Genomic DNA, 24,670 nt, shown 5'->3' with positions numbered 1-24,670 from the left:
CCCACCACTGATGTCAGGCTCACTGGTCTATAGTTCCCTGGTTTGTCCTTACCACCCTTCTTAATCTTTAATATATTTGTAAAAACTCTTTGGATTCTCCTTAATTCTATTTGCCAAAGCTATCTCATGTCCCCTTTTTACCCTCCTGATTTCCCTCATACTTCCTTTGTACTCTTCTAAGGATTTACTCGATCTATCCTGTCTATATGCTTCCTGTCTATATCCTTACATATGCTTCCTTCTTTTTCTTGATCAAACCCTCAATTTCTTTCGTCATCCAGCATTCCCTATGCATACCAGCTTTTCCTTTCACCCTGACAGGAATATACTTTCTCTGGATTCTCGTTATCTCATTTCTGAAGGCTTCCCATTTTACAGCCGTCCCTTTACCTGCGAACATCTGCCCCCAATCAGCTTTCGAAAGTTCTTGCCTAATACCGTCAAAGTTGGCCTTTCTCCAATTTAGAACTTCAACTTTTAGCTCTGTCCTTTTCTATCATTCTTTAAATCTAATAGAAATATGGTCGCTGGCCCCAAAGTGCTCCCCACTGACACCTCAGTTACCTGCCCTGCCTTATTTCCCAATAGTAGGTCAAGATTTGATCCTTCTCTAGTAGGTACATCCACATACCGAATCAGAAAATGTTCTTGTACCCACTTAACAAATTCCTCTCCACTGTGGCAGTCCCAGTCTATGTTTGGAAAGTTAAAATCCCCTACCATAACCACCCTATTATTTTTAACAGATAGCTGCGTTCTCCTTACAAATTTGTTTCTCAATTTCCCTCTGACTATTAGGGGGTCTATAATACAATCCCCATCAGGTGATCATCCCTTTCTTATTTCTCAGTTCCACCCAATAACTTCCCTGGATGTATACCCTGTACAGAAAAAGCAGAACCAACTTGGTCAATTACTGTCACATATGTCTACTTTCGATCATCACTCAAGTATTGGGAGTGTCATCAACAGTGCTATCAAGTAGCACCTGCTCAGTGATGCCCAGTTTGGGTTCTGTCAGGGTCTCTCATCACCTGACCTCATTACAGCCTTGGATGAAGCATGGACAAAAGAGCTGAATTCCAGAAGTAAGGTGACAGTGACCTTCCTTGTTATCAAGCCCATATTTCACCAAGTGAAACATGAAGGAGCTTGAGCAAAACTGGAATTATTGGGAATCAGAAGACAAACTCTGCAATTGTTGGAGTCAGACCTGACACAGAGATAGATGATTGTTGTTGTTAAACATCAGTCATTTCAGCTTCAGGAAACCACTGCAGGAGTTCTTCAGGGTTGTGTCCTAGGTTCAATTGTCCTCCAATGACCTTGCCTCCACCATAAGATCAGAAGTGGGGATGTTCACCAGTGTATTCACAATGTTCAGTACTGTTTGTAATTCCTCAGATGCTGAAACAGTCCATGTTCAAGTGCAACAAGACCTGGACAAAGTCCAGGTTTGGGCTGAAAAGTGGAAACTATCATTTGTACCATGCTAATGTCAGGGAATGATCATCTCCAATAAGAGACCATCTAACATTGACATTTGGGAGGGGTAGGTGTGGTGTGGTGTAGTTTCTATTGTCCAGAAATTCAACTTGATTATACATCTCTCTGACTCTATGATTCTAAATACAGTGGCTACAAGAGTAGGTCAGAACCCAGGAATACAGCAGTATAGCCACCTGACTCCCAAAGCATGTACACTTTCTACAAGGCACAAGTCAGGAGTGTGATGGAATACTCCCCACTTGCCTTAGGTGCAGCTCCAACAGCTCTCAAGAAGATTGATACCATCCAGGTGCAGCTCCAACAGCTCTCAAGAAGATTGATACCATCCAGGACAAAACAGCTGACTTGATTGGTACTATATCCACCGACATCCATACCCTCCGCAGTGATGTGCAATAGCAGTATTGTGGACTATCTACAAGATACACTGCAGCAATTCTTTGGACAGTACTTCCAAACCCACGATCACTTACATGTAATTTGACAAAGGCAGTGAATGCATGGAACACCACCACCTGCAAGTTCCTCTCCAAGCCATTCACCATCTTGACTTGGAAATGTATCAGTATTTCCTTCAGTGTGGCTCGATCAAAGTCTTTAAATCCCTCGTAATAGCATGTGGGTCTTTACAGCACATGGACTACAACAGTTCAAGAAGGCAGCTCACCACCAACTCCTCAAGCCAAAGGAGAGACTGGCAATAAATGTTGGCCCAGCCAGCAAAGGAAAAGAAAACTTAAAAAAAGTGAATGTGAATACTATCATTTGCTGAGAAATTGATAACTCCAAGGCATTTAAAAATACAAAAGAATACATGTTTGCTATTTTTATGCATGGTTTTATGGTGCTTGTGGTCAATAATTTTCCACATTTTATCTGATGGTTTTTGAGCTATCTATGGTATAACGCAGTACCTGTGCCCTCACTGTATGTGAAAAATAAAGGGCATTGATCTTTATTATCATTTTGTTCCATTGTAAACACTTCATTTGTCTATTTGTACTTTGTTTTTGTGCTATCTGTGAATGAGTGGGCTATTAAGCAAATTAGTTAGGAGCTGTAAACCACAGCAATTGTGCCTCATAGAATTTGACACCATTCATATGAGGTTGATTTTCCCCACCTCCACTGTCATCTTATTTGATCAAGTTATCAAGGTTGTTTTATCTCCTTTATACATTTTCAGAATGTGAGGTTTATTGAGAGTAATATTGGATACTTCATGTTCCGTTGACTTTCTCAAGTTGAGATATAGTCTGTGGTGCAGCCTTAGTTGCAGTTTGCAGCTCTTTTTCAATCATCCCAGAAGTAACTCCTTTCCTTTTGATGCCCGCCATTTCAATGATGCACAAGTTGTAGTGCGATATGGCATTGGGATTAACTTGAATTTCAAATTTAAAACGTAAACATACTTTGAGTTTTGTCAGATCAAAGAACAGTATCTCTGGCTGAGATGGAGAATTAGTCTCTTTGTTAGATCATCCTAAGGAATGAATGCAGTTGGAAAAGCCTGAACCATCTGAGAGTGTGTTCTGCTTTGACTTAAATGTTTGACAGATTCTGTGGGGTTGGAGGAGGGAAGCAGGATACACCTTTGAGATGTAGTTTCTCAGTGAACTAAACCAGACTGCAATTAAAAATGGCCCAGTCTGTGTCTAATGAAGCTAATTGCCTTTTAGTTGGTCACTAACGGGAGACTTGTTGACTATCAGTTGTGGTCAACCTCACTGCATTCAATATATTTTGGTACAGGGGGGCTCTTGTGGTGCAGTGGTAGAAACCCTACCCCTGAATTGGGAGGCCTGGGTTCAAGTCCCATCTGCTCCAGAGGTGTATAGTCGCATCTCTGAACAGGTTGATTTCAACAAACATATTTTGGTACAAAGCAACACAATTCTTTGTTCTATGGCTATGAACCAATAACAGAAAACATGTGGAGTAGTGGACGTCTATACCTACCCCCACCCCAAAATTTATTTGTAACTGCCAGATATACTTAATTATGAAAGTTCCTCTTCTGTTTTAATTTGTGCTAATTTAGATGACAAAGTAAAAATGTGTTTAATTAGGTTGCCATACAGGTGCTTCTCGAATCATTGTACAGCTAAGAGGCTGGGGTGAGTGAACCCTGTGAATATCTGTATTCAGTTATGTGCACTGTGCATATTGGGCAATTTACACATGTATAAATGCGGGTACAAATACAATAAATAAATACATCTCTGGAGAGAAATCATAGTAAACATTTCCGGTCCAATGAACTTTCTTCAGAATGCTAATATGTAATCGGCAATTTATCAGCACAAGGGAAATATTTATTCAAGTGTACCTTCTGAATGGGAATCCCCGTCCAAGCATCTAGGCTTTTTTTTCAGCTTGTAACCTAGAAGTTTTTTGATCCAGTTCCGGCTTCTTGATTTTTTGTTATGATCCTGAGCCAGATCTCCACCATTATGTTATGATCCTGGATGATATTGCCAAATTATGTTGCAATTAGGTTCTGGGAGAGACTTTTTATTTTTAAACTGGATGAAGGATGAGTTCAAGGACCTGTTGAAGATACAATACATTTCTAGAGTCCAGAAATAATGTGGTAAAGATGGGTAGTTCCTTTTTAATTAATTCATTCACAGGATGTCAACACAATTTATTAATCATTCCTAAACTTCCCTTCACCAAAGTGATTTTCTAAACCATTTAGAGGGTCATAACCTCAGAGTAAGGGGTCATCAATTTATGACAGCTTTAAGGAGGACTTCCTTTTCTCTCTGAGGTCTGTGAATTCGTGGAATTTTTTTACCTCAGAGGGATTTGGAGGTTGGGTCATTAAGTATATTCATGGCTAAGATAGGCAGGTTTTTAGCCTGGAAACGAATTAAGGGTTATGGGGAAAGACAGGAAAATGAAGTTGAGGATTATCAGTCTTGATCAGTTCAGTCTTGATCTCATTGGATACAGAGCAGATTTTAGGGCCAGTGGTCTATTTCTGTTCCTGCATCTAATGATCCTTGTACGTATTATGTTCTACCTTGCTTGGCATATGGACCATTTCAGTCAGACACGAGAAAGTGTATCTGATTTGCACATGAATAGTTACAGATGACTAAGGCCCCCTTTGACAATGGATTTTACCTGTGCAAAATTTTCATTATGAAACGTCATAAAAGACGACTGAAATTTTCTGTAGTCGCAATGATTCATTTGTTTGTCAAGTTTGAATTAGCTGAGGATTACTTTACATATAGCTTGCAGTATATGATTTTCCACTTCACCTTAATGTTTGTAAATTTAAGGCTTCCTCTAAACAAAACACTAAAGTAGAATTTATATGATTTTGATTTCTGTCATTTGCAGCAAGTTTATTTTTCTGTCACTGAATCACAAAGAAACTGGGGTCTTGTTCCAGATTAAGGATTTGTGAAATATCATATGACTCAATCTCCATCTTCCTTTGCCACAGGGTTGAGAGGCCAAATATAATGAGACCAGGGTGCAAAGTTTTTATTTAGCTCTCATTTTGAAAGTGTGTATTTATTTTCAGATACTATTGCGAATTTGTCAGTTGGCACTTAAATTGGAACTGCTGGTGCAAACATGATTTTGCTGCAATTCCACCCCTAGCTTGTTTTGTACTGTTTCACAATATCTCTTATGTCTTCTTTGAACTCTTGCCGTCGTCATCTCTTTTTCTTGCTGTCTTGCTCTCTTTATTCTCTGTTGCTCAGCCCTTGCCTCCCAAGATTATTTTTACATGATTTAAATGTCATGAGACACAAACAAAAGCTACAGCAAATATGTTAGTACACTTTCTTGCAGACAGGCATAACTTATATTTGATTATTTGTTATTGTGCTTTTCAAAATTATGTGAAGAGAATTGTCTGGGAGTTGAAAAGCTGAATGCTGCAATAGAATAACCGTCTGATCAGAATTAGTGCGTCCAGGAATTACGCACACTGCAAGTTTGCTGACTTGATAATCCAAGGTCAGGTTACCATATCAGAAGTTGGAACTTTATTGAATCGACCAAAGCTTTCTTGTGAAATATTTAAGAAAACTATTATCTCTGCAGTGGACAATTTGAATATATTTTTATCTTTACCAATTGCTGTTTTGTTTAGTTTCATACTTTGAATATTAGAAATATTAGATGCTGAAAGGTAATGAAAAATTTCAGAAAACTATTTTGAGACAATTTTGGCTATCCAGTGACAATATTATACAGTCAAAGTGACAAGTGTCACGATGGACATTTGAGACACAAAAAATTCACGATGAATGTGGACACCGGTAACGATACTTGAAAATATTGACACGCAATCTGTGAATACAGGAAGACATAGTACAGACATTACATATAAGTGTAAGATTTAAAAAATATTGATAAAGATAAAAGCGCGCCATAACAAAGGGTATACATGGTCTTGGATTTTTAAAAGTATACTAATTTGATTTTATTGACTTGATGGTTAAGTTCATAGTGTCCAGAGGCTGACCTGTGTTGCACGATTGAAGAAGTGTTATTCCTGATGCAGACACATTCAACATTTCTTTAACTCAAAATGCTCTGAGCAAAGTGCCTTTATTGTTGAATTTCCTATTGCTGTAGATCTCAATTCTGAACAGTATCAACACAAGTCTAGAATATCAATTAGAACCATTTAAGACTATTCAATTCATGTGATCAATCAGACTGGAAGTCTTTATCACTAAGCTGTTTTTTAAAAAAAATGAAACGCAATTTTCAGAGTTTGTGTCGTGACTGGATAGCATTGAGATAAAAGAAAGACTATGTAGCTACCATCCATCAATTGCTAATAAAAACTCATCATGCAACTGTAAGCTTATGATGAATATTTATTTTGTTTTGTTGACAAGCACTGTTCCTTCACAGACTTTTAGTACATTTGTGTTCTAGACTTTGGTCAGCCGTGTTTTTTTTTCGAAAGGGATTCAGCAGGAAAGCCTAATCACTTATTATTAAGAACGCTTGCTTGGGATTGACATTTTCTAGAATACAGCTGTTGAACACATTAAATATGAGGAAGATATACAGTGCTTCACATGACTTTTAATGAGGTTTTACCATACACCCTCTATTTCACAGTAAAATGGAATAATTTTGTTTAGTGTATCCTCTGAAATTGGAGACCTGGCTGACACATTCTGTTGCTCATTTGGAACGAGTTTTCCCAGTTACTAATCTATCTTGGTTGGTTGGTATGGTTACTAGAAAGTATTGTGTAATTTCAAAGCTGAGATATTTGAGAGAACCAGCTTGTACTAGATTTTTTTTGGCCACTACACAGCTGTACAAATAAAGGACTGAATTCTTGTGCCTGGTCGCCAATGCTTGACGGAAGAAGATGATATTTACTGAGAGCTGTATTAAGCATTTGATTCTCATTTTAAAATAAATGAAAATTGTGCTCCTTTTTCAGGAGGCGACTCCCCACCATTATGGTGAAACTTCGGATGGCTCAGAACCTAAAAACAGCAATTACCTTCATTGAACAAGGACGTATCCTTTACAAATATTCGTATGGAGTGAAGCTCTAGAGAGATTTTTCCATGCTGCTTCATTTGCATTTCAGGGGTTACAATAGAAAAAAAGTTTTGAAATTGGCTGATGTGCAGCCAGTATGCTTTAAGCAGGACAAAGGAAGAAAGACAACGTTTTAATTTAATAGTAGTCGTGTCCCCACGCTTGTAATTACTTTCAAGCCATAAGCTCCATTTTATTGGCTGCCAATTCCAATCATAGCGCTTGTGATAATAGATGGAAGTGTACTTTGGCAGCTTTCTCACTCTGCTTTGTTCTGTTTCTCCCCCTTGCATTTTCTTGTTGTTGACCCCTGCCCCGCCGGCCCAGTGTAGGGTGCTGAACTAACATAAACTGTTCCAATTTAGAAACAGGAAACAGAATAGTGACCATTTTGAATGTTCAAGTATATGACCGTTGTTATGGGATGAGCTACAGTTTGCACATGGGACTGTCAGGTTTCTTGATGCAATTTTTTTCGGTAGCATTTGTTATTTTATTATCTATTATCTCCCATTTTATTGGGAATTGGCACAGTGTTGTTTGATCACCCTTCTCCATGTTTACAGTTTTACTGTCAAATAAATTAGTCTACGAATATAAATAAGCAGTTTTCTGAAACATCTAATAGTTGATTAATTTCAAATGGTAAGTGAGCTGATAGGCTGTTTTGATTTATTTTGCACAATGCATATTACGTTGCTAACGTAGAATCTGCATGACGTGACCTGTATTATTTTAATGTTCTTCCTATTGCAAATGTTTATGTTTATGAGACCAGTTATTAATTCCACCCTGAACGGTGTATTTTCTGTTCCTGGGGAAGTTTGCCGATAACTACCTATTCTTCCTATTTTATACCAGTTCATATCTGGCATAGCAATTTTGCATGTGATATGTCTCAAAATATACCGGGTATGTGTGTGCCCGTTTGAGTACACATATCCATTAGAAATATGTTGAAGAGATTGGCGGTTTTGCAGAATCTTTAAAAACTTTAAGCTGAAAAAGCTGTTCATAACTGGGGACATTTAAAAGAATAAACAAATGGGAAATGTGTTGAAAACATTGAGTTTCAGGTTCTTCTTGCCTAAAATAAACCCATAGCTGGAATATTTTGTGGATTTATCAAGACGATGTCAGAGATTAAAAATAATGATTCTGCCATCATTCGCCTTCATGTGTGTGAACATTTCTCAAAGTTTGTGGAGAAACTTTGCTCTTCATCTTCTTTCCATGTCTGTGCCTTTTCAAGGAGCTGATTGATAGTGGGGACAATGCAGTTGGCTATGTGATAATAAGGGCCGTTACATAAATGGTCTGAAAGCAGCTGTGTTTGATTCGGGCACTCTTTCACTTATAAACCCGAGTACTCATCTGCCGTTGCAGAGTGGTTAGTCACTGTGCACTCATCCAAGTGTGTAATACTTTCTATTCTATGATTCTTTCAATTGCCATTCCCCTCAGTTCTGCTGAACCATTCTTTCTCTCCCCTTGTTCTGTATTCTGTCTGTCGATTCCTTCCCAAGGCAGTAATCCCTCCCCCTTTCTCCTGCTGTAGTTCATCATTATCTGTGTTCTAAAGATAGCTGATTCCTCCCAGATGCTGCTACTTTATAACTACATTAAAAGAAATTCATCTGCAGTATTTTTTTTTTCATTCTTGGATGAGGGCATTGCCAGCTAGACCAGTATTTCTTGCCTATCCCTAATTGACCAGAGGACGGCTAAGAGTCAACCACATTGCTGTGGGTCCGGAGGCCAGGTAACATTGGTGGTTTCCTTCCCTGAAGACATTCTAAAACTTGGATAATTGGCATGGATTAATGGTTATCACTAGACTCTTAAGTCCAGACTTTTATTAAATACAAATTTTCACCATCTGGCAGGATTTGAATCCATGTCCCCACCATGTTACCTGGGTCTCTGGATTACCAGTTCAGTAATAATTCCAATAGGCCATTGTCTACCCTTAAGTAATTGAGAATTATGCACATACTATAAGAGACAAAGAGAAAGTGAATTGTACAAGAGAGAAAGCTATGTAGAATGAGTAAGAGAACATGCTTACATTAGTAACATGTGGCAGACTGAAGAAAAGATATTTGCAAGCCACACAAAGAAAAGCACAATGCAAAGAGGGTAGCAATGTTCTGTTTTGCAAACAGAAATATCAAATTAAAAGTACTTAATGAATGTAAAATAAGTAGTTTCTAATAAGAGTATGCTGTTTTACTTAAGTTACTGTTTTCCTTTGTTTTAATACCGTGGTATACAAGGACAACTTAGCAGGACTAATTGTGTACACAGGCTTCAACTAGTAGAAGTATCCAATAGTTTCATGGATCACTTCTGATTACATAATTAATCTGTTTCTATCTTGGTTGAACTGATCCCCCATTTTGACATTTGTCTATTTGCCAGAAAATGATGATAAAGCATTTCTAAAAGCTTAAACAGCTGGATTTGATCACTTTTACATACAACAGATTTACCATGTTACACTGCAGTTTAATAGTGCGGCTGTATGAGAGCCTATAGTTTCAGTTTAACCCATTTTCGGCTGAGTATTTTCCTGAGAAAAGTTGCTGGATGGAGACATTTTCTCTGTTGCCCATTTTCATACTTTTCAGTATAACCATTTTTTCAAAAAGGCCCTTTAATGATTTTGCTGTTCCTCTGTCTACCTCTCTGCTCTGGCTGTTGTCTGTCTGCATTCCCATTGGATAAGACAGAAAGGAGCATTGAGCTTATTTAAACTGAAAATGGATGCACGGCAACAATGAACTTTGGGCAGTTCTTTTGTCTTAGGAGATGAAAATTGTACTAATGTTTTTAATTCTTCAATTTATTTTCTTCTTCCTTTTTCATGGCTATGAATAGGCTTCCCACCTTATGGTGACTCCCTCTGAGGATTTGAATTTCTATTGTACCCTAAATGCAGATAAAGTTAGAACATTTACAAGATGTTTGGGTAGGAACATGAATAGGAAAGATTTCGAGGGATATGGGCCAATGCAGGCTAGTGAGACTACTTTAGTTTGGGGAAACTTGGTTGTCACTGATGAGTTGGACCGGAGAGTTAATTTCCCTGCTGCGTGGCTCTGTGAGTCCGTGAAAGGCAGTTTGATGCTGTATCTCAACCTTGAACATTTTGTTCATTTTAAACTAAACTTTCAGGCCAGAAGTTGAAGCAAGGTTCATACAATTTGCTAAATTTTGAGAATGTATTTCAATTTGCGAATGCACACTTTTTATTGAGTTTCTGTATGTTATTTTTGAGACTGCAAAATGCATTGAAATTCAAATAGTCCTATATATTTTCAGTCACTCCAGGCTTCTGTGAGACTTCTCTAGAAATTCATGATTTTTTTTGTTCGTATTTCTGTTGATTTTACTTGGTGTTTCTATATGCTGTAACTTTTATTAAGCATCTGACAATTTGTTTCAATTCTTGGTTGACTAATTAATTCCTAAGTTTTTATCATTGCAGGACAGACATTGTGATGGCAATGTGACCCATCCTTTTGTTAACATATGTAGAACATGTATATACATGTATATATTTATATACATGTTCATCCATATACACATTTCTTTTTAATGCAGAGTCGGTATTTTATTTATCTGTTTTTGATTATGGATTGAAATGGTACAATGCTTTTCTTAAAACCAAAGATTATGCAAAGTATTGTTGCAGTATTAAATTACAAGTTATTGAAACTCCTGGTAAGTCATATTATACTGTTGCTTTGTTCAAGCAGTGCGAGCGTTCAGCAGTGGGGTTGTGTACAAAGTGAGATTTGATGAGTAATAGGTTGTTGATTAGTTGGTGGAGTTGTGACCAGTTGTGGAGGAGAATGGCCTTCAGCCAGACCATAACTACTTGATTGGCTCATGGGTAGATAAAAAATGTAAAGACACCATAGTCCTATTGGACCATAAGTTGCTGTCTCATTATAGAGAGGTGACTGGTGGCGGTTTAACCTGAGGGTCAGCAGACATGGAGAGAGGTTGAAAAGGAAAGTCCATCACTCTAAGCTCAGTTGGTGCGGGAATCGAATCCACACATTTGGCATCGCTCTGCGAAGCAACCCAGCCATCGAGCCAACTGAACTAACCAACTCCAAAGACAAAGTCGCCATAGTCCGACTGGATCATTGGTCAACTGTCTCATTAGAGAGAGAGAGAGAAAACTGGTAATAGGTTAACCTGAGGGTCACCATACTTCAGGCAGGGGAGAAGTTGTGCAGGAGTGTCTTCTATGTTAAGCCTATCCGATGTGGGAATAGAACCAAGCTGTTAGTGTCAACCTGTGTTGCAAACCAGATGAAAAGCTTGAAAGATTAAATACTGGCAGAAGCCTTCAGACTGTGTTATGGGCAGATGATAAGATCATAAGGTTAGAAGCAGGAATTAGGCCATTCAGCCTATCAAGTCTGCTCCGCCATTCGATCATGGCTGATAGATTTTTCAACCCCATTTTTTCCACTTTCTGCCCGTAACTTTTGATTCCCTTGGCATACGTATCTCTGTTTTAAATATATCAATGAACTGGCCTCCACAGCCTTCTGGGGCAATGAATTCCACAGATTCACCACTTTCTGGCCAAAGAAGTTTCTCCTCACCTCCCTTCTGAAGGGTCTTCTTACTCTAAGGCTGTGCCCCTAGATCCTCATTCCTCCTGCCAATGGAAACCTCTTCCCAATGCCCACTCTGTCCAGGCCGTTCAGTATTCTGTAACTTTCAATCAGATGCCCCCTCATCATTTTAAACTCCATTATGCATCGTCCCAGAGTCCTCAAACATTCCTTTCTCTCTTCAGGCTTTAGGTATTTTACTGGAAATCCAGTTTATTTTTCTCACTGGTTATCTCGATTGTGGTCTTTAACCAGGTATCGAAGAGACTTTGCAGTTAGTGTACCACCTGTGCCTCCTGTGAAGAAGTGAAAAGAAATTGAAGAACAAAACGTCCTGACAATTAAAAGGGTCATCTCACTCAAACCTGTGAGCTGGGGTCATTGAACTGCTTTCCCAGTACTTTCTTTACCTCCACCCGTAACACCAATATTTTTTCATCTGTCTGTGTCCATCTATGAGTATGTATAGGAGGGTTTTAGAAGAGGATTAGAGTTCTAGTGGAGTTACATGCAGCCATTTGACAGTTGTTCAATTAATTTGTAATAAAAATAAGTTCCTCTTAAGCACAGAAACCTGTTCCATGCTTACTATTAATCTGGGTTTATATGACAAGTGAACTGGGGACGTTTTGTACTTTTATAAAAATCTTTAACTTTTGTGATGACTGGGAATAGCAGGCCCTGAATTCCAATGTGCTATCCCAGTGAAGTGTAGCAATGGCTGGTTTGAAACTATGGCAAATGCATTTGTATTGATAAAACTTTGACCTCACCTACATTGAGGTGTGAGTGTGACCAGCACCAGAGAAACTTCTCTAGCATTCTTTGAAATGTCATGTCCGACATTTCCATGTGGTTGTTCTTTCATTTGGGTTAAGCACTCATTTTGCTCTATTGGAATTTTGTTTTTTTACTGTCTTTGTCGAGCTGCTTTCTTGGTTTGGACTTCTGTTTGTCTGTTGGGATACATAGTAATAATATTTCAACATTTTCCAAAGCTTTTCCTTTTACCTGTGTTGTTAGTTTCTCTTGTATAGCTCAAATCTAGTGCTGGAATTGGTTTTTACTATGCACCTGATTCGAAGAGCAGTGGCAGAATTCCGTTGCCAAACTCAGGTAGCAGTCCTTCAACCTCGAGCTGAGAAAATGAATAATGAGATGACTCAGTCATTGAGTCCATTTCAGCAAACCAAACCTTGTCCTGCTCAACATCTACAGGTGTGTGCATGTGCATGAAAGAACAAGGAATCTGAATTCAGTGATGTGGGAACCTTTTGCACTTTAAATATCTATCTTGGATAAGGCAAGATAACAAGGTACAGATTGAATTTATACCTGTAATCATTTTGTTTCAAATGCTGAATGACTCTGATACAAATAATTTTCTTAAAGCTCTGTTGATGTTTGATTTTGTCCTAATCCCAGGCGATGGTAATACTGAACAAATCAGATTCCAGGGTGAAACTTGGCTTGGTAGATCATAAGTTTTAATTTTGCAGTTCAGTTAAAGTGTTGGGCAGTGACTGAATGTATCCACATAATGCTGTCATTGTACTTTTAATCAAAGAACTTTAGATTAGATTAGATTAGATTAGATTATTTACAGTTGGAAACAGGCCCTTCGGCCCAACAAGTCCACACCGCCCCACCAAAGCGCAACCCACCCATACATTTACCCTTTCACCTAACACTACAGGCAATTTGGCATGGCCAATTCACCTGACCTGCACATCTTTGGACTGTGGGAGGAAACCGGAGCACCCGGAGGAAACCCATGCAGACACAGGGAGAATGTGCAAACTCCACACAGTCAGCCGCCTGAGGTGGGAATTGAACCCGGGTCTCTGGTGCTGTGAGGCAGAAGTGCGAACCACCGTGTCGCCCTTTTTATGTTGATTATATACAAGAAATGAAGAAAAAAGCTAGACAGTTCAATCTAATCTTATAAACAGCAAAAGAAAATTTCAACTCTTTTCCGAGGAATGTTATTTACAGGCACTTAATGCCAGTGAATCATTGGTCCTATCTTCACCTCACTTCAAACATTTGTTACTGAACTGATGAAGTTGCAAGTATTTTCCTTTGGCAGTTTTCTGCACATTCGCCTGATGTGTTTTTTTTTCCAAGACACGTAGCATAACTTACATTCTCTTCTCTGATTTTGACTAATTTGAGGTTGTGAAAAACACTTTAGTCTTCCTTCTAAATTCTATTGACCTGAAGGCTTGAGCAAACTGAAAACTGGCGTAGGTTTGGTGGGCTTTAGATTGGTTTCACAGGTCGGCGCAACATCAATGGCCTTAGGGCCTGTACGGCACTGAGAGAAAAAAACCTATTTGTCTCCTGGAATGGATCTTTTCTTCTGAATTGAACCTGCTTGTAGCCCCTGGCTGTTTATCATTTTTATAGGTCGTAAAAGTCCCGTTTAGTAAACACCCCAGCAGTTAGTTTGTCTTAATTTAACTTAAATTGTATTTTTTCTTGTAAAGGCTGTCTTTAGTCCAGTGTACCAAATGTCTTTCTGACCCTTTTCTTAAAATAAAATGGTAAGGCCTTCACAGCCCTAAAAAAACAAAAACGCAATTAACTTTACTTTTGAATCCAAGTTCCCAAATAATTATGATGTAATATAAACATTTATCACAATTTCTTTGACAGTCAAGGATTAAAATTGTGAGGACCCTACATTGAGTGGAAAAGAAGGTCCTATTCCCTTTTATTAAAGGATCTAAACCTATAGATTTGAAAGGATAGGTATGAGGTTTAGACAGGATTGGTGGTGGAGTGTTTTACATACCGCAGATGCGGGGACCTGGAACTCTGCAGAAAATGGTGGTGGAAGCAGATACTCTCAAAGGATTTACAAAGTATTCAGGCTTGCAGTTGTATTAGATGACTAACCAATAGTTGAAAAATTAGGTTAGACTGGATGGCTATCTGTCAAACAGTGTGGACAAAATGGGCTAAATGGTGCACATTTCGATTATTCTTTAGGAAAAATAATTTCTATACCGTGCAACCGCACTCTTCCTCCAACTCTTCACTGCTGTTTACTTTTAATTTGATTTCACCTGGCTTCACTGCATAACATGTAACTTTAATCCTAGTTGTCAGTAAACTGTAGAGATCCAGCTGGGAATGTTTATATACGGAGACTGATGGCCTAAATTTGAAAGCAGGTTCATAGACCCCTGCATCAATAGATTTATGATGCTGCTGGTTTAATGTAGGTTTGGCTACGTTGAGGAATGCAGCTGATGGATGGAAGCAGCAAGGGTTGAATGCTTGTCTGCCTGGTGTATTCCTGTAAAAGTGGCTTTAATTTATGACTACATGCATGCTTTCATTCTGCAGTGTCCTTCATGGAATTTGGGGATGGTGTCTGTGAAAGAATTTTGGTAACTCCCTGTCTATTCATGACAAAAGAATGAGGCTATGAGGTTTTCTGGCACAGACCAAAAATGAGCCAATCCAGACTCCACATTTCTTGTGATTATTTACAAGCATTATTGGTGGAAGATCTGACAAGTTGAGGTAAAAAATTTGGGAAGAATAAACTAATGATAATGTTGAACCATATACCAGCATACATAAATATTTCCACAAAATATTAGTTTGAAAGCTGGGTTAGTTTAACAAAACAAGCTAATATTGTGCAAGTGCTACTTTGGTTAATATTTTGCACTTGCTTTGTTCGTGATACAGCTTTTGAAATTTTTTTGTATTTTCCATGCACCGATAGTTGGCAACGCATTTAAACAAAAGTTATTTATTTTGTGAAGCTATTTTGGAAACTGGAGGCTGAATATAAATTGATGTATTTATATGGAAGTACTTCATTTTACAGATTCTGGGTTTGCACCATTGACTTATGATATAGACTTATGGTATTATAGAATATTACAGCCTGGTGTTTTTTTTAAGTAGCCAATAAAAGCAGTTGTAAACGCAAAAAAAAAGTTGAAGCTAAATGAGCTCTGACAGATTAGTAGTTGCAACTATTGGAAGTAAAGCCTTTGCTTATCTTATCATAGTATTGGTGTCCTTTGTCTGCACTCTGTCTGCAGAGATTTAGACATTTTTGGCTGAGAAAAATTATGTCACAGGTTGTGATACTATGAAGTAGGATTTTTATTTAAGGATTTTATTTCAATATTTCCATTGCCACCTTCAGAAGTTTCTGCATCTCAGAATTTGTCTCTCGAAGGACTGAGTTGTCTGGGGGTATATATATCAGCGAAGAATTAATTTTTATCCCTGCCCAATATTCTTCTCCATCTTCAAGGCCAGACGAAGCAAAGCAATTTCATTGTGTCACTTGCATTCCTAGTTGGAAGCACTGCCTCAATACAGACTGGCTATCAAACTTGTGGCATTTCTGGACTCTTTGGCGCACGATTATGTCTGATGCATTTACCCATGAAGCCAGCTGGGGCCTTGTAAAAAAAAATTTAAAAATCTGTCACACAATGTTCTTCAAACCTCTAGATATTGCACTTTAATGTTGAAAACATTCTTGGCAACTGTTCTTGTGTCCAGCAAGAAATTCACCTTTTGTAGCACAGTATGAATGCTTCAGCTGTTCCTGTTAACACTGAGCCCAGTTCAAAAGAATAAGGGAGTTTTGTTCTATGATTTCTATTTGGCAGAGTTCAGGTGAACGATCTGCTGTGAACACAATTATTTTCCCCCTAGAGTAATTGTCCTGTTGTTTATACAATATATACATGTACTGACCATCTAATTTCCCTGCAACTGAGTGCAATAATTACATTGTAAAGTCCTTCAAAATGTTTCAGTAAATAACAAGTCCTGCACTTGACTGTGAGCCTGTAAGTTGCTCATGAATAATGCAGCAATAAACAACAGACTGGTTTTCTTTTTCTGGAATTGCAAGTATGTGTGTAGGCAGTAAGTAGGCACTAAATTGGGCATGGCTTTTTGATTGAAAAATACTCTAAACCTCAACATTAGAAGAGTACTTAGGCAAGGTGCAGAAATATATCTGACTTTTGGAAGACCATACTCTGATAGAAGTTAGCCCTTGCACACAAAAAAAATCAGAAACTGCTTCTTCAACCTTCTCCCAGTGGCTGATATACTTCAGAGATCGCAGCAAATATACTTTGCTGATAACATTCAAATAATGACATTGGGTATAATTTTAAATTGCTAAGGAAAAACATTTTCTACTGGAGTGAAGCACTTATATGCTGTCTCATTTGTAAAGAATTTTAAAATATTTTTTACAGTTTTTTTGGTGAGCATTGCTTTGCATAAGAATGAACAGTTTAGATAATGTTTTCAAACCCCAAAAGCAGACATGAAAGATCTTATCTCTTGTCGTTTTGTACATTCATCAGCAGCAGCACTGCAAAAAAAATTGACTACATTGCCACTGTCATTGAAACTGTTTAGCTGCTTGTTCAGCATCCACCACTGCACCTCTTCACTATCCTTTCTCCTTGTCTGTAAAGCTCAGCCTTTTCCTGCATTTAGCTCATACCCTTGTATGCTTTGCTAATGCAAGTGCACATCTAAATACTCCTTAAATGTTATGAAGGTTTCTGCCTTTAGAACCCTTACTGGCAGTGAATTCCTGATTCCTCCTACCTCTGGGTGAAAAAGTTTTTCCTCACATCTTGGGGCAGCGTGGTAGTTCAGTGGTTAGCACTGCTGCCTCACTGTGCCAGGGAACCGGTTCGATTCTAACGTCGGGCGATTGTCTGTGTGGAGTTTGCATGTTCTTCCCATGTCTGCGTGGGTTTCCGCCAGCTGCTCCAGTTTCCTCCCACAGTCCTAAGATGTGCAAGTTAGGTGGATTGGCCATGCTAAATTGCCCACAGTGTCCAAGGATGTGTAGGTCAGGTACATTAGGCCAGGAGATGCAGGATTACAGTGATAGGTAGGGTTTGGGTGTGGGCGGGATGCTCTTCAGAGGGTCAGTGTGGACTTGTTGGGCCGAATGGTCTGTTTCTATACAGTGGGGATTCTGTGATTCTCTCAACCTTCTGCCCTTACCTTAAATCACAGTCCCTTGTCATTGAATGCAAAGACTACACCTATACCTTTCCTTTCTAGTCTCTAACATCACCTTATACATGAGATTTTCTTCCTGCTCTTGATCCTGTTTGTTTTGTTGATCACCCAGCTTCTCTTCCTGATCCTCCTCGCTGAACTTATTCCCTGACGTCACATAATAGGCCTTTTATTTGCTAATGGGATGTGAACCTCATAGCTGGGGCAGCATTTATTCCACGTCTTCATTTGTTCTTGGGAGGTTGCGGCAGTCAACTACTACTTTGAGGCATTGGAATCCACTTGTTGTAGGTACCCTCACAACGGTGTTCAGGAAGGAGTTAAAGGATTTTGACCCAGGAACACTGAAGGAACTAGGATATTTTTCTGAGTCAAGATGGCGAGTAGCTTGGAGGAGAACTTGCAGTTGTTTGTGGACCGTGTATTTTGTCCTTCTGGATGGATATGGTTGTGGGTTTGGAAGATAATGTTTGAGGAACCTTGGTGGATATCTGCAATCTATCTTATAGATGGAAGACACAGTAACTACTGAGCATCAGTCGATGTTTGTGAATGTGCTTCTAATTAAGTGGGCTAATTTGTCCAGGATGTGTTAAACTTCTTGAGAAATATACTGGCAGGGAGATTTGCTGGAGCTTTTCGGGAGGATTTAAACTAGTAAGGTTGGGGGGAGGGCTGGGGTCTTAGGGAGATAGTGAGGAAAGAGATCGATCTGAGACTATTAAAGTTGGGAAAAGGAGCAAGTCAAACAGTCAGAGCAGACAGGGACAAAGCAGAGAACAAGGTAGGACTGATAAGTTGAACTGCATTTACTTCAATGCAAGAGGCCTAACAGGGATGGCAGATGAACTCAGGGCATGGTTAGGAACATGGGACTGGGATATCATTACAATTACAAAGACGTGGCTCAGGGATGGACAGGACTGGCAGCTTAATGTTCCAGGATACAAATGCTGTAAGAAGGATAGAGAGGGAGGACAAGAGAGGAGGGAGGTTGGTGTTTTTGATAAGGGGTAGCTTTGTTGCCATACTTGGGGAGATATTCCTGGGAATACATCCGGAGTGGTTAATTGGGTGGAACTGAGAAATAAGAAAGGGGTGATCATCTTTTTGGGATTGTCTTATAAACCCCTTAATAGTCAGCAGGAAATTGAGAAACAAATTTGGAAGGAGATCTCAGCTATCTGTAAGAACAATAGGGTGGTTATGGTAGAGGATTTTAACTTTCCAAACATAGACTGGGACTGCTATAGTGTTAAGTGTTTAGATGGAGACCAATTTATTAAGTGTGTACAAGAAAATTTTCTGATTCAGTTTGTGGATGTACCCACTACAGAAGGTGCAAAACCTGACCTCCTTTTGGGAAATAAGTCAGGGCAGGTGACTGAGGTGTCAGTGGGGGAGCACTTTGGGGCCAGCGACCCACATTTTGACAGTATTACTCAAGAACTTTCAAAAGCTGATTGGGGATAGATGTTTGCAGGTAAAGGGAAGGCTTAAAAATGGGAAGCCTTCAGAAATGAGATAAGGAGAGTCCAGAGACAGCATATTCTTTCCCCAATCAGCTTTTGAAAGTTCTTGAGTAATACTGTCAAAGTTTGGGGTGAAAGGAAAGGCTGGTAGGTATGTGGAATTCTGGTAGACTAGAGAAATTGAGGTTTTGGTCAAGAATAAGAAGGAGACAGATGTCAGGTATAGACAGCAGAGAGCGAGTGAATCCTTTGAAGAGTATAAAGGCAGTATGTGTATACTGAAGAGGAAAACCAGGAGAGCAGAAAGGAGACATGAGATAGTTTTGGCAAATTAGGTTAAGGAGAATCCAAAGGGTTTTTATAAATACATTATGGTCAAAAGGATAACTAGGGAGAGAATAGGGTCCCTCAAAGATCAGCAAGGCAACCGATATGTGGAGCCACAGGAGATTGGGGAAGATACTAATCGAGTATTTTGCATCAGTGTTTACTGTGGGGAAGGATATGGAAGAAATAGGATGTGGAGAAATATATGGTGACATCTTGAAAAATGTCCACATTAAAGAGGAGGAAGTGCTGGATACACATAAAGGTCGATAAGTCCCCAAGACCTGATCAGGTATACCCTAGAACTCTGTGGGAAGCTGGGGAAGTGATTGCTGGGCCTCTTGCTGAGATATTTGTCTCATCGATAGTCACAGGTGAAGTGTCAGAAGACTGGAGGTTGGTTAACGTGGCACCACTACAGAGGAACCTCAATTATCCGAATACCAATTATCCGAAAACCAATTATCCGAAAATTGGATTGCCGGAAGGAGATCTTGAGGTCCCGATAGAAACATTACATCAAAGACGTGTTTCAATACTGATTGCGTCTTTTGTTTACAGTGATTAAACTGGCACCGTCTCAAATGACTGACCTGCCCTCTCTCTTTCTCCCCACACATTCCCTGGAGTTATACACAGGGGTGTACCCTAAATCCCTGTTCCCCACATAATCTCTCCAACATTGTCCTGTACAGGGCAAAGTTGGAACCTGTCAAAAAGTTGCAGTAAAAAGGTGTGTGTGTGCACGTGCACACGCGCTATTTGAAGACTTACCCCACAAAGGCAACTGCAGCAGTCTTGTTGTTGGTGTCCAGTCCAGCTGCCCAGGAGTGTGGGCGGGAGGAGGTGTTGCACAGGGTTTGGAGAGGGTCGGGCGATTGGGGGAGGGGCCTTGTAAGGATGTTGCCAGGGTTGGAGGATTTGAGCTATCGGAAGAGGCTGAATAGGCTGGGGCTGTTTTCCCTGGAGCGTTGGAGGCTGAGGGGTGACATTAGAGGTTTATAAAATCATGAGGAGCATGGATAGAATAAATAGATCAAGTCTTTTCTTTGGGTTGGGGGAGTGTAGAACTAGAGGGCATAGGTTTAGGGTGAGAGGGGAAAGATATAAAAGAGACCTAAGGGGCAACCTTTTCACACAGAGGGTGGTGCATGTGTAGAATGAACTGCAGGTGGAGGCTGGTACAATTACAACTTTTTAAAAGCATCTGGATGGGTATATGAAAAGGAAGAGTTTAGAGGGATATGGGCCAAGTGCTGGCAAATGGGACTAGATTAGGTTAGGATATCTGATCAACATGGACGTGTTGGACTGATTGGTCTGTTTCTGTGCTGTACATCTCGATGACTCTCTGACTGTAATTGTTGGAGCTGCACTGAATCAGACGCTTGGGGAGTATTCCCTTTCTCTTTGACTTTGCGTCTTTTGAAAACTGTTATCTCATTCTTCCTCAAAATGACTTACCGTGACCCATTTTGATCTCTCAAATTATTACCACATCCTCAAAATCCACTTTTGAGCTTCTCTAATCTGGTTTCAGTCCTATTGTTGGACTGAAATCATCTCCAGTTGGCTTTGGCATCTCTACAATTACTGACACTCTTCAGGTTATCCCTACGCTATTTCTCTGCTGTTACACTGTATGATTGGAATCTGCTTGAGCCAAAGATTGTTCCAATGAAACACTGGAAATGCCAATACCATTACTTTAAATTTCTGCTCCAAATTGCACTCTTTTTATTAATTCCAGCCCTCCATTAACATTGACTTGAGTTCAAATAGATCGTATGCAATCCTATCATCCTATTTAACCCAGCTTCAAGCTTCCAACTCCATTACCTTCCCTTGGCAAAGTAATCTTCTGTCACTACGGCTTTATTTGTTTCTTCCTGTGTTGCCTTTCACCTGCTGAAATTTTCATCTTCTTGATCTCCAGACTTGAAAATTCCTGCGTCTTCCTCCCTCCATAAATCTGAACTCATTCAAATCTCCGGCACCCTGTTTCCTGAGCAGCATCTAATCTTCCTCACCCATCTTTCCAGTGTTTGCACAAACTTTGGCTCTGCATTTTTAGGTGCATTCATGGCCTTTCCCTCCTCATCTCTTTATTGATACTCAGCATCACAAACCTGGGTTGTGTTCTTCCAGCTCTGAGCTGTTGTGCATCTGACAGTCATGCAGTGACTGTGATGATTGTCGGCTCCTAGGCTCTCAGCTCTGGAATTCTCTGCCTTCATCTTTCTACCTCTGCAGCATCCCATGGTTCTTCAAACTCACCTTGGACTAATCTTTTAATTTCCCTTTTTAATGTCATGTGACTGTACTAATGTTTGCCTGATTCCACTTCTCTAGTGCCTTGAGAGTGTATTTTTTATTAAATACATGTATAAACTGTCATACGAATAGTAATTGTCATCATCCTGATTGTCGAATTGAAGCTACAGACTCAACTTCTTTGTTTTTGAGACAAGACTGCACATCAAATACAAATAATGTAATACCCAGGTATGTATCGGATCCTCTAACTAATAAAAAGATGATGATCTCTTATTCAGAATGTTCCTAAATGCCTTGGGCTTCATTGCCATTTTGTGAACTTGCCAAGCAGCCTTATTGTTCTCTGAACTCAGCTTGTCAGCATCAGCATTTCAGTCTTTGTCTTAAATACTACTTCATCTAATCACTGTAATGTTTCAAATTTCTTGCAGGAGATGCAGTAAAACATGTTTATCCTGAAAGATTTTGTCATTTGTGGGAGTTATACTAAGCCACATCTATGGTATAAAACTCTTTGCCAGGAATAAGATCTTTGAATTTGCAGGCTGTATTTGATCCCTCTGCTGTTGGGATTAGATCCAGTTTGGTCTGTGTGAGGTCTACGGTGAAATGCAGTTTGGTTCTGGAAGCATTGTTGATCTTTGTACAGAAAGAGTGGAGGCAGCAGCATGTCAACAGGAATGCTTAGATAGAGTCACGGAGATGTAAAACATGGATACAGACCTTTTGGTTCAACTTGTCCATGCCAACCAGACTAAACTAGTTCCATTTGCTACATTTGGCCAACACCTCACTAAGCCCTTCCTGTTCCTATACCATGCATATAAAATGTTGCAATCGTACCAGCCTCCACCATTTTGTCCGGCAGCTTGTTGCGTACATGCACTACCCTCTGCATGAAAATATTGCCGCTGGGTTCCTTTTAAACCTTTCCACTGTCACTTCAAAGCTATGCCCTCTAGTTTTGTACTCCCATACCTTGGGGAACAGACCTTGCCTATTCATCTTATTCATGCCCCTTGTGATTTTATAAACTTCTATAAAGTCACTCCCCAACCCTCCATCTTCAGCTGCTCGACAGAAAATATTCCCTGCCAATCAGCCTGTCTCAAAGCTCAAGCCCTCCAACCTTGAACCCTCGCTCATCACTCATCTCCAAAAATTCCTTGTGGTATGTGTAATGTTGCTATCATATTTTGAATTGCTTTGAACTCTGGTGTTTCTAATACAGACAGAAATTTAAGTTATTGTTCACTTGTAGTTTTAGATTAGATTAGATTACTTACAGTGTGGAAGGCCCTTCGGCCCAACTAGTCCACACCGACCCTCTGAAGAGCAACCCACCCAGACCCATTCCCCCACATTTACCCCTTCACCGAACACTATGGGCAATTTAGCACGGCCAATTCACCTAACCTGCACATTTTTGGACTGTGGGAGGAAACCGGAGCACCCGGAGGAAACCCCCAAGACACGGGGAGAATGTGCAAACTCCACACAGACAGTTGCCTGAGGCGGGAATTGAACCCGGGTCTCTGGCACTGTGAGGCAGCAGTGCTAATAACCACTGTGCCACCGTGCTGCCCAGTTTCTTGTAGTTGGTAACCCAGGTCTTTGTGTCCACTTGCCTCTTTTTCTCCTCTTATAATATGAACACTCTTTTAACTCACGGAGACCTCTGTGTTTTGGGGTATTAATTCTGATAGGATTAGCTTGTAGACAGTGGATGATTGCTAAAACACTGAGGCTTGTTTATTTGCTCCTCAGTTAGGATCAGGACATTGATGGATCAATGTTTTGAGAGGTTGGTGTTTCAGTGGTATTTAGGAAAATCTTCCAAGGAAAAGATTGAAATAATGTTCAATATTTCATTTATTGTCATTAGAATATTAGTGGGGCCATTGGCAACATCAATGCTCAATGTTTAACTCAGAATCCATGTTTTACATAATTAATTCTGTAATAATCAGCAATGTTTGACCACTTTCTTATGTATTCACTCAATGAGTAAACATTGTCAAATATAAAAATCAGCTACCTGATGAAGGAACAGTGCTCCGAAAGCTAGTGCTTCCAAAGTAATCCGTCGGACTATAACCTACTGTTGTACGACTTTTTTTTAGAGATATTTTTATTGAAAATTTAACATTTTTACAAGTTTACAAAAATAAAAAAAATCCCAAGTATAAACATTGATATACAATTAAATCTTAAATAAATAATAACCAAAATTTAACAAAAGAAAAATACCGAGAAAAAAAAAACTCAACTAACTACTAATCTAACCTACAACTCACCAGAGTGTATAATTAAGTCTCTTACATTATTCAAAGAAGAGAAAGAAAAGAATATCCTATGGATAACACAGAAATTGGGTAGTGAGATACATGCTCGGAATGTGTTAACATCAAATGTAACAAAACCCGTATTCGTGCGGGATTCCTCTCCCAAGGGGCCCCGGACCAGCCAGGTTCGCAATCTCAATTAAATAAAAGCCCTTGTTAGGATGGCTGAAATATCTGTATTTATATAATTCAAGAAGGGCTGCCATATTTTATGGAATAATTTGTTTTTTTTGGTGCACCATATTTGTAAGGAGGTCAAGGGGAATACATTCCATAATTAATCTGTGCCAATTTGAAAGTTCAGGGGGGCCCTCAGCTACCCAATTTACCAAAATATTTTTCCTTGCTCAGAAAGAGAGAATAGAAAATAATCTCTTCCCGTGCATATCCAGGGAGGGTAAGTTCGAAAAGCCCAAAAGGAAAGATACAGAGTCCACTCTAATTTCCGTTCCTAAGATTTCTGTCAGAGCACTTGCTACTTTAGTCCAATATCTACGGATCTTATGACAGGTCCATAGAC

General features: G+C 39.4%; 1 protein-coding gene across 1 annotated transcript in view; it reads left to right on the top strand.

The window, feature by feature from the left end:
* The window catches only part of imp3 (IMP U3 small nucleolar ribonucleoprotein 3), a 267,578-nt gene that overhangs the window by 106,097 nt on the left and 136,811 nt on the right, over positions 1–24,670 (top strand). The window contains exon 4 of the mRNA XM_043699953.1: positions 6,950–7,029. Within this exon, the coding sequence (XP_043555888.1) occupies positions 6,950–7,029 (80 nt within the window). The remainder of the gene's footprint in view (positions 1–6,949; positions 7,030–24,670) is intronic.

This window comes from Chiloscyllium plagiosum, chromosome 11 (assembly GCF_004010195.1).
Source record: "Chiloscyllium plagiosum isolate BGI_BamShark_2017 chromosome 11, ASM401019v2, whole genome shotgun sequence".
NCBI classification, from domain to species: Eukaryota; Metazoa; Chordata; class Chondrichthyes; order Orectolobiformes; family Hemiscylliidae; genus Chiloscyllium; species Chiloscyllium plagiosum.
Note: the sequence above shows the minus strand (reverse complement) of the source record. Positions and strands in the feature narration are given on the sequence as shown.